Raw genomic sequence first — 10,970 nt, 5'->3', positions numbered from 1 at the left:
ACCGTCGTAGAAAGAGCGGGAATAAGGACTTTTAGATTTGCACGAAGACAATGGGGATTGCTACGGTCGACCTCCTTTTCATGCACTGCCATAGAGATATATACTTAAGTATATATCTCTATGTGCACTGCCTTGAATGGACGTCCCACGTTTCAGTCCACGCAAATCTAAAAGTCCCTAATGAAGGTAGAGAACGGCAAAGGCTGTCTCCGGTTTAGCGTTGAGGGTGTGTTATTTTCTCAGCTGATTGGGCGCGAGAAACGGAAACAGTTCAGGCATGCAGTGGACTAGTGTAGAGAGAGCGAGAGATCGCTTAATATTAGTCTATATCGCCATAATTTGCAAAGAACAACTTGACGACGACCATGGCAGGCTCAACGGTGTACGTTTTCGACCGTCGCAAAGGCTCTGGACCAGCACGGGAAATCACTCTTGATGATGTCTTCAGTTTTGCTGATTTTAAAGAGTTAATCAAGAAAGTAAGCACGCCAATACGTAGCATGTATTTAAACCTAAATCAGTAAATGTGCGTTAGTGCGTACGTATGATATTGAGGGGTGTTTTATAAAGGCTTAAACTTGATATGACGAAACAGCTCACAAGTATCATTGTAGGCTAAAAATGATTCGGCCTTAAAACTATTTTTAAAAATCTAAATCAATTTTAGTTCATGAAACAGCCCCTGGAGATGTTTGGTCGATGTGTGTTTGTTGTGTGTGTGTATGTGTGTGTGCATGTGGATGTTCAGGTTCGCTGCGCTGATTTCTACTCTCATATTCAACTGCAAGAGCAAAATCAATAACAATATATCTGTTTAATATCCGTTCGGAACTAACTACTGGGAATCATAAGTTCTGTACAAATATGGTTGAATATTTACGTGTAGGACCTATCAGTCTTCTGACTGGCCGATCAAGTAGAAGACAGTGGTGTGGATTGAATCAAAGCTCATTCAAATAAAAGGTATATCGAAATGCTACATATTTTTGAATGAATCCTACTATTGTCTCCTTTCATTTGAAAGATTATACTGACGTCTTTGTAATGTCGAAAGATAACATGACATGGAGGAGAAGAGTGAGGGAGAGGCAGAGGTTTCCCAAAGTTGACAGCCCTGGTTATAGCAATGATTAGGGTTAGGGTAATACACCAGTTTTTATGATGTCCGTCCGGTTAATGTACCATTTGGGGATATATTTAGATGTCCTGTTAATACAACATGTAGGGTTATTTGGGTCAGAGAGAGAGAGAGAGAGAGAGAGAAGGGGGAGAGGGGGAGGGAGAGAGAAAGAAAGAGAAAACAATGTATATTGTTTTACACATTTCTCAAAACTCAACCTATACTTAAAGACCCAATGCAACTTGAAAGCCTAACAATCGCACGTAAAGAGCCTGTGAGGTAGACTACAACGCCTACGCATGTGGGAATCCCCAGTTTCTAGAAATAGATGCACGCCGTCTAAATATTACAAACAATGATCCCAACGTGTGAATGTAGTGGTGTATATGTATGTGTGTGTTTGTCAGTACACATGTATATTTGTATTTTTTCCCGGCCAATATGCCTGAACGATAACATGACACGAGGGGGAAGTGTGTGAGAGACAATTAAAGGACAGAGAGAGAGAGAGAGAGAGTGAGAGATAGAGAGAGAGAGAGAGAGAGAGAGAAAGGGAGAGAGAGAGAGAGAGAGAGAGAGAGAAAGGGAGAGAGAGAGAGAGAGAAAAAAAAAAGATAAAATATATTAGTTTACACATTTCCCAAAACTCAACCTTTTAGAATGCAATGCAACTTGATAGCCCAGGGGGTAGTTATCCTTTAACATAACATTGCTGCACCAAGAGAGATCAGGCCAGGTTAAGGTAGTAGGCAGTTTGTAACCAGGCACACTGTGAAAAAAAGCAACTAGGGAGGCCACCTGACACGTACCTGTGGGGTCTGCTCGCTGTTCATGAGGACTGCTATTTATAAAAGATCGCTATTCATTTAGTCCCGCGTGCGCGTAGATAGCGGTCCTTTTGAATAGTGAGGTAAATTGTGTGTGGTTTACTCAATATTGAAGAGGGCCGCTATTCATAAAGGACCGCTATTTATTTTGTCACGCGTTATGCCTCAGTCACACCTTTGCGTGTCGGTGAAGGTCTTTTTATACGCCAATGCTAGCGACCACGTTACCTAATGGTTCCTATATAAAATCGACCCATTGAGTACCAAGAGTTAACAAAAAGTCCCAAACATTAAAAAATAATGGCAGAGGATTGGCAAATAGTTGCTAGTCTTTGCTTGCAGTCGCTTATATTCGCCAACTGCCTTTCGCCATGGACCTTAGTAGGTCCATGCTTTCGCCAACTGCCTTTCGCAAACGCTTTCGCAAACATTCGCTCTAATATTGCTAATTGTCGTCAAACATCGCTAAAAGTCGCTAAATGTCGCAAAGGCGAACCTTGAAAAGTTAGCGAATCCAAATTCGCAACGTTCGTAGGCATTTGCCGTTCAGTGAGATACCCCCTTTTTATGGATAGCGAGCTTGACCCGTATATGTCATGTGGTATGTGCCACGCCCTATTTCAGTTCTTGCATAATTATGTAGGTCTATTGTTGCTGGTGATGTACTGGACACAAAATTCTTGCTCAAAACCTTATATTTTCAGACTATATCTGAATTTTGTCGTCCTTATTTCTTGTCACATGGGTGTGAGCGCTTTTTAGATTTTCGCACCACTATTGCATATTTCATGGCAGAATATGTTTTTTCTTTAATGTGACTGCATGTTCAAAGGGTTAATTTGTGTTTGTTTAACTTTACAATTCTTTTCGTTTAATTTTTAACATTTTGATTTTTATACGAAAATTGGTGCTGTTCGAAATAAGGGCACTTTAATCTTGAATTATCTTTTCATACCAATTGTATAATTGTAGGAGTTTGGAATCACAGACGAAGAACAGTTTGTCATTACTACCACGAACAACAGAGCTGAGATCAATACATATAAGACTTATGGTAAGCTGTTTCACGCAACCTACATCAATACCCCCTGTTAGTTAGGTGCACTGTTACAGGGAAATGGTGTTCACCTAAATTCTTTGTGTGTATTCCTTAGTAAAATGTGATACTCTAACCAATACCATCGTCTGATTTTTGAAAAGATTGTTGCCCAAAGTGCCCACATTTTATGTTTAAGGGACCCACCAGTACTTGTATCCATTTGAGAACAAATTTTGTAGCTGAAAATGTTCGTTTTGTGTTAAAAACAAATAAAAACACCATTAACAATACAGTGAAATAATTATGGTTTATTTAAAGATACATAAGACCACAGGAGCCGTATAGTTGCTCCGAAAAGGGCCCAAAGGACCAGCAACTCTAGACTGTCAAGAGAATGTTTGAATGGAGATTAAAGCTTGAAAAATAAATGAGTTCATTGCAACCAGCCATTAAGTTACAGACACTATACTATTCCTTTCATATTATGGAAAGACATTCAAATATTGTCAATAAGTGAAACAAATAGTACAACTTCATTCAAACGTATTTCATTATTTAATCGAATTTTGTTATTTTGTGGCGTTCACCTTAAAAACTCTATGTCCCTTTCTGTAGAACTTTGCAGGGATTATGAATATATCATGTATGTCCTATATCAGTGAAATTTAAACATTAGCAGTGTCCTAGTATTCAAATTATGCAAGGAAACCCGTTTACCTTCTAAACTTCTCTGTCAGACACTATTGAGTGACGTGACTGATATTTTTTTTTCTTTGGTAATAACATACATAAAATGAGCTGTATCAGTTTCATTATTTTTTGTTTACATCAATAACTCATTACTTGTATGGGCCACAATTAAACTGATAGAATCTGTGCAGCACAAAACGTACGACCATTCGGTAAAAGGGTCTAAAAATTAGACTATTACTTGCAATATGTGATTGCAATGTGATTGCAATCACATAAGTCGATTCGACAACTAATGATCGTTATTTTCCCACATTATCCCACTAAAGGCCATTTTCAAGCCCTTTCGTTTTGAGGGAAGTTCTAATGCCGTTGGAAATTATCCTTTTCATTTTTGGCCTGCAAATGGGATATAGTACCTTTGATAGCTTCCTTTCATATTGAGATAAAACAGATGCCAATTAACCATGAGAGAACATTTAAAAAAATACAGTAGTTCATTTGTTTGTATCTTAAAGAGATAGCTGGGTTTTGGTATAGAGGGCGCTGCACATTTTTGTTTTGTTTTTGTGAGATAATGACTGACTGTCAAATTTGAAGGAGCATACAATTCAAATGACAAAGTCATCTTTATTTGATCTAAATCAGTTGAAAGATGGCTGAAATCTCCATAAATATAACCATTTCTAATAGTTGTGGGGCCTCATAAATATTCGATAATTTTGAACTAGCCGTTGAAATAAAAACGAGATAGCGCCTGTTTTATTCAAGCCAAAGCCAATGTTGGATTTTTGTTGGCTTTTTGGTGTTGATTATAATACGCACAACCAGCTGGCCTGTGTACTGTTATTATAAATCAAGTAATTAATTAACGATCACCGTAATTTTTGAAAGTGGGGGTGAATTGGTATAATTGGATTTAATCTAAATTTCATAAATTTTTGGGCTTACAGGCCAAGTCCACTCCAAAAAAATTACTTCCAATAGAAGCAAAAAAATCAGACAAACCAATCAAAAAAAGTTTGAGCAAAATCGGATATCTAATAAGAAAGTCCTGCATGAATTTTTGAAAAAGTCCGTAAAACTATGGAACAATGAAAATCACGAGACAAATTGGAAATTTACTCATTAGTCTGTGATGTCATGTCCTCACTATCTACTAATTGTTTTCTTTATATTGATAATTTAACTTTCCTATTTCCCCCCTAAGAATCTAATTTCTTCACACAAGGCATCCAAGTTAGATTGATGAGAATATGTTTTTGTGTGGATACACTAATATAGAGTTATTTTTTTTCAGTTAAATCATGAGAAATGTGACTTTTGATAAACTATTTAGATAAAAATCAATGATTATGAATATACAATATTCAAAGTTCATAAAAGTTTCAGTGGAATGTCATGCACACAATACGATACAAATCATATAACCTGGGCAAAGGCATGGGGAAATCAAATTTTTGAGGATAAAAAGATAAATTAATGGGATTAAACTATGTAAAGCAATTGATAAATAGTGAGGACATGACGTCACAAACTGATAACCAAATTGGCAATTTGTGTAGTGATTTCCATTGTTCGATAGTTTTACAAACTTTTTCAAAAATTCATAACTTTCTTATTAGTTATCCAATTTTACTCAAACTTTTTTTGATTGGTTTGTCTGGTTTTTCTGCTTCTAATGAAAAAAAAATATTTTGGGGGTGGACTTGTACTTTAAGATTACCTTCATAGCAATTTTAGGTCCTAAAAGGGCACTAGAAATATCATAAATAAGAAAAAGAGCAATAATCATGCATAAAATAGAACTCAAACGTCCCTTTAAATCAACGAATTCATCATTTATTTATTGACAAAAACTTACTAAAAGTCATGTGACTCCACAAGTAAAGTGTAAACTTTCAAGAAGATTGGAACTTATCTTAAGGCTTTAAGCTACAGTCCCATATACGTCCCGGACCGTCCCGGACCATCCCGGACCCCATCCGGGGTGATCCGGGATTCGGTCCGTGTTGACACCGTGTTGGCACCGGGGTGGTCCTGGATGGTCCTGGATGGTCCTGGATGGTCCTGGATGGTCCTGGGCGGTCCGGGAGTCGACCCCGGATGTTTTTGACGGTCAAAAACTGCCGGGGTGGTCCGGGACGGTCCGGGACAATAGTTTGATCCGGGGTGATCCGTGTAGCCACCGTGCTGGGTCCGGGGTCATCCGTAGTGGCGCCGGGGCGGTCCGTGTTGATCCGTGGCAGTCCGGGAGTGAGTTATTGACCGCCCAGGACCATCCAGGACCATCCAGGACCACCCCGGTGCCAACACGGTGTCAACACGGACCGAATCCCGGATCACCCCGGATGGGGTCCGGGATGGTCCGGGACGGTCCGGGACGTATATGGGACCGTAGCTTAAAAGCATCACACTTTTTTGAACAAAACATCCCGGACCATCCCGGATCACCCCAGACCATGGTCCGGGATGGTCCGGAGTGGTCCGTGCTCGTCCGTGCTGGTCCGGCTTTATATGGGACTGGGGCTTTAGTTGTATTTACCTTGTAAATTTATACCTGTCTTCAGGAGTATAATGCTATTTCCTTTTTACCGGTTCAGAGGAGCTTGTTAAGGATAAAGTCACTCTCCAGCTGCTGGTGGACCGCAAACAGGCTTTGCAGGCCTCTACCCAGGAAAGGGTGGAGTACCAACCCCACTTTGACACCCTCATCAAGGGTGGCATATATGAGTACTATGCCAGCGAAGGACAGAATCCATTACGTAAGCCTTGAAATCTTTTATTATAGGAACAGTGGTATTGGTATTTAATTCTTTACTTTCATTTATTAAGCTTTATCACTTTTACTTCTAAACAAGTTGTTCAAATTCACAGTTCTTACACTTTTAAGAGCCATTTTTGTTTCTTTCTGTTTAGCTTTAGGTTTCAGTAATGAAGACATTTATTTAATGTAATTCAATATTAAATTACAGACGTAGTGTGTCAGGCCAATAAATATTTGTGTGTGACACTGACACACTTTGATGCCATTAATGATATTTTTTGGGGTTTTCTATTTTATATCTAAATATGTCATGGGAAATTTCAATTTGTAATTAACATATCTTCTACATGAATAAATGTATCATGTCATGCTATCATAACACCTGTCAGTTCTATTTGTTACTATACCCAACAGCTTTTGCAATTGCAGAACTGATAGACAACTCACTAGCAGCCACTGTGAATAATGTCGGAACCCAACAAATAGAAATCCGATTGGTATGTGCCTACAGTTATTTACATTTCTTTTAAATGTTGTTGGAGATTCAAATGTACCCAGTTTGTATCTTGATGGTAATGCTTTTGCAGGTGCTGAAAAACCACACTTAGTTCTACATACTTTTTCAAAAATTCACAACTTTCTTATTAGTTATCCGATTTTGCTCAAAATTGTTTGGTTTGTCTGAGTGGTTTTTTTGGAGTGGACTTGTACTTTAAGGTATCTATAAGGTTATTTTCTAACATTCTAAATTCTAAATAAAATTCTAAAAATTCTGAAATTCAATTGTATAATTACCGTTCCTTTTAATGGCTATTATTTGTAACATTCAGGACTAATTTCCCCGTTAATTTTTGGGCAGTGATGAGTTTCTGACTGATGATGTGGCCTTCTGCATGAAGCCTTGCTCACACTTGATGTGAATCAACTGCTATGCAAAAAAAAAAAACATGTCACATTTTAATGAAAGGCTAAGTGAGGATGGGGACAAAAAGCTGCATGCAACAAAGGCCTGTTAGAGTACTCACTAACATGTGTACTATAAGATACATAAATGTGGAAAATGCTCCTCTTGATTAATTTATTTTACGGCAGCGTTTTTGTCTCGCCTGCATAGCAAAAAAGCGAGACATAGGCGCCGCTTTTCCGGTGACGGCGACGGCGGCGGCGTCAACATCAAAAACCTAACCTAAGGTTAAGTTTTTGAATATTTAGTATAATTTTGAAAGTATAAGTTCTCATTCAATGAAAATTGGACTAAAGGGTTTTCAAGTATTCCCAATCGTGTGAGCAGAATTTCGGGTCACAAAATTAAAGTCAAAGGTCATTTCAGTTCAACAGACTTAGACTATGTAATGGCATCATCATCGAAAACTTGACTTCAGGTTAAGTTTTGAATTTTTAATATAATTTTGAAAGTGTAAGTTCTTATTCAATGAAACTTACACTAAAAGGTTATCAAGTATCCCCAATCATGTGAGTAGAATTTCATGTCACTAAATTAAGTTCAAAGGTCATTTCAGGTCAACAAACTAAGACTCTTTTGTGGCATCAATATCAACATTTTAAATTTTAAAATAATTTCAAAAGTGTTATTTTTCAAATTCCATGAAACTTGTACACAAGGGTTATCACAAATCTTATTCCGCAATTTCCTGGTTAAAAATTCAAGGTCAAAGGTCATTTTAGGTCAAAATGTGAGGATTAAAAAAAAAAATTGTTATTTTTTCTTATTCCATTAAAGGTATTAATCTTGGTACAAATTATAATAAATAATTCTTCCAATGACTCTTGGTCAATATTCACTTCAAAATGCTGATTATATTCAGAGGATTTCATGGGGGGGGGGGGGGCTGTTAATGAGCCACTCTACCTATGAATAATGTCCCAACCTCAATTTTTCATCATATTGAATTGCGTAATGCAGGCGAGACCGCCGATAGCGTTTCCCTTGTTTTGCTTTAGGGAGATATCTGCTTTATATCGTCTGTTTAGAGCAAAAAGGATGTTATCTCTGTGTTCAAGTATATGAGTATATGCCCTTCCGGCTCCAAACAGATAATATGGGCTTATCATCCCATTAATTATCCTGCTATTTTATTTCACTTTCAATCAGTACCTGGATGAAACAGGAGATAAGAGCATGGTTTGTGTCCTTGACAATGGCAAAGGCATGACCACCACAGAACTCAACAACTGGGCCATTTATCGACTCTCTAAATTCAATCGCAAGAGACAGAGACTAAATCCAGAGAACAACAGGTAACATCTCTTCATTAAACAAACTGATTCACAAGGAAAGGAGAGATATTTTCATTATCATATTTGATGGTTAAGTGGTAGAGTAGTCATCTTGGAACTGCACGTTCGCTGTATGAAACCAAGTCAAGGATCTTTGCACAAAGCCCCTGAGCTTTAAAGCCAGATGTCCATGGGTTGTTTATCTACATGTACCTGAATTTTGAAGTCCTTTTAACAGTAAACTCATGTTGTCTCCGGCCACAGATTCAGTGATAAATGTACTTGAGTGAAGTCTCAGACCAATTCAATTTAATTTAATTCTTTTTATTTGATCAACCATTGTTCTTATGAAAGTGATGAAGAGAGAGACATTCCCAGATCGTTAAACAGTGACATCTCTTACTTTGGAGTAGGAGGAAAACAAGCAGTGTTTTTCATTGGTGATTCAGCCAGGGTGAGTTATAAGCTTTTTGCCTGTACCCTTTGACATTTTCTATCAAAACTTCGATTGCTTTCTTCGCATCTCTGCACAGCCGGTTGTTTGCCACACGTGCTATTTTGCCCACAACTGTAGACACCAATCGACAGAAGGGCTGCTTTGTGCAACATAATGGCCGTGCAAGATAACTCATTTCTGGTCATGATTTACTCCATGACAACTTCTTTAACACTGTTATAGATTAATCTTACTATTGAACAGATAAATAATCTTGAAGCCTTAATACATCCATCCCATGATTTCTTACAGATGATCACTAAACCCAAAGATTCTAAGGATGTTCACGAGATGACGGTATCAAAGAAAAAGTTTGAAAGGAGAGAGAAGAACAAAGAAGACATATACAGCGACATCATCACACACAGGCAGGTGGGTGGTTGATTATGATAATGCTTGTTTCTTTCATAATTATTGTTGCTGCTCCTATGATACCTAACAAGGACAGCTATCTATCAATAGAGGATTATACGAAGTATCAGCAGAAGATGAGAAATTGAAGCTGTAATACTTTCAGTAACATTTCTTTTCGTCATCTTTTTTTAATGCAATTCACACTTGAAGCCTGGCGAGGGCAGTTACGTATTACCAGAACATGAGAAAGAGCAGTTGTACTTCTTGCACTTACGTTTATTTTCTCCATCTCTTTCATGCAACTCACACCTGAAGCCTGGCCTGAAGCCTGGCGAGTGCAGTCACGTATCACCACCAGGAGATGTCATTCTGCACAAACTGATCAAGGAAGAGGAAGGCAAAGAGAACTTTACCCACGTCGTCATCACCAGTATCAAGTCACACCACATCAAGTTCCTAAAAGATGACTTCAGCAGTTGGAGCAGAAAACTGGCGTAAGTCTCTCACGTATTGTGTACCCTCAGCCCCCCCCCCATCCCCCTTCAAATTTTTTAAGTGAGTTAGTGTATTTAAATAGACCTTGGAAATTATAAGCCTGGACTCTCTGTAAAGAGAGAAAATAGTTTAGAGCCGTTTTTATGTACGATTTCTATATACATGTAAAAAGGTAGAGAACACTGTGTAGAAAAATTCGAGCTAGGTTGTGGTACATATTACTTGAAAAATAATATAACAATGTTCAGTTCATGCACTGCTTTTAGAGAACGATACTAATTGTTTCCCCTTTCTGAAGAAGATGATCATAGAAATTAAGATTTGTCCATTTCAACATTCAACCAATAATCAACTAAAAAAAAACTGAATCAAATATAATCCGTTAAAAATGATTAGGCATCATGTGATAAAGGAGACTGAAAAATATATTCAGAGTGTATTGAAAATTGTGGCTTGGTATTAAAAGGTTGCAATGTTATAGGACGTCATTTGCCTCCATTTCATAAAGCTCTTTAATATGTCTCCATTATGTCTTCCCTGATTGTCATCACAGAAACATCTACCACTACTACATCCATGGTCCACAAGGCAACCAGTCCCACCTGTCCAACTCCATGTACCGTCCGCCAAGCCCCTACAAGAACATTGACATCAGTATCACTATGTACATGAAGGGCCATACGCCTCAGCATCTCAACCTCAGAGACATTAAAGATGATCCCCAATCAAACTTCATAAGGTTTGCCAAGGACACGTTTGAATTCCAAGTTTCGGTAGGAACTGGACTGGTAGAGGGCGTGCTTCGATATCATCCATTCCTCTTTGACAAGGAGTCGTATCCAGTTGATCCAGGTGGGGAGAATTTTTAAAGGTTTTTTTATGTCTAATTTGACTTTGTGATTTTTAAAGAAATTGGAGATCTAAAGTACGCTGAACTTTACAAA

General features: G+C 38.0%; 1 protein-coding gene across 1 annotated transcript in view; it reads left to right on the top strand.

The window, feature by feature from the left end:
- The first annotated feature begins 318 nt into the window (after positions 1 to 318).
- Positions 319 to 10,970, top strand: part of LOC105444851 (structural maintenance of chromosomes flexible hinge domain-containing protein 1-like) — a 30,588-nt gene continuing 19,936 nt past the window's right edge. The window contains exons 1-9 of the mRNA XM_030987330.1: positions 319 to 479; positions 2,920 to 3,001; positions 6,280 to 6,441; positions 6,858 to 6,940; positions 8,557 to 8,702; positions 9,036 to 9,135; positions 9,430 to 9,549; positions 9,847 to 10,025; positions 10,580 to 10,878. Of these exons, the coding sequence (XP_030843190.1) occupies positions 366 to 479; positions 2,920 to 3,001; positions 6,280 to 6,441; positions 6,858 to 6,940; positions 8,557 to 8,702; positions 9,036 to 9,135; positions 9,430 to 9,549; positions 9,847 to 10,025; positions 10,580 to 10,878 (1,285 nt within the window). The 5' untranslated portion in view covers positions 319 to 365. The remainder of the gene's footprint in view (positions 480 to 2,919; positions 3,002 to 6,279; positions 6,442 to 6,857; positions 6,941 to 8,556; positions 8,703 to 9,035; positions 9,136 to 9,429; positions 9,550 to 9,846; positions 10,026 to 10,579; positions 10,879 to 10,970) is intronic.

Source organism: Strongylocentrotus purpuratus, unplaced genomic scaffold (genome assembly GCF_000002235.5).
Source record: "Strongylocentrotus purpuratus isolate Spur 01 unplaced genomic scaffold, Spur_5.0 spur5_contig_839, whole genome shotgun sequence".
In the NCBI taxonomy this organism is placed as follows: domain Eukaryota; kingdom Metazoa; phylum Echinodermata; class Echinoidea; order Camarodonta; family Strongylocentrotidae; genus Strongylocentrotus; species Strongylocentrotus purpuratus.
Note: the sequence above shows the minus strand (reverse complement) of the source record. Positions and strands in the feature narration are given on the sequence as shown.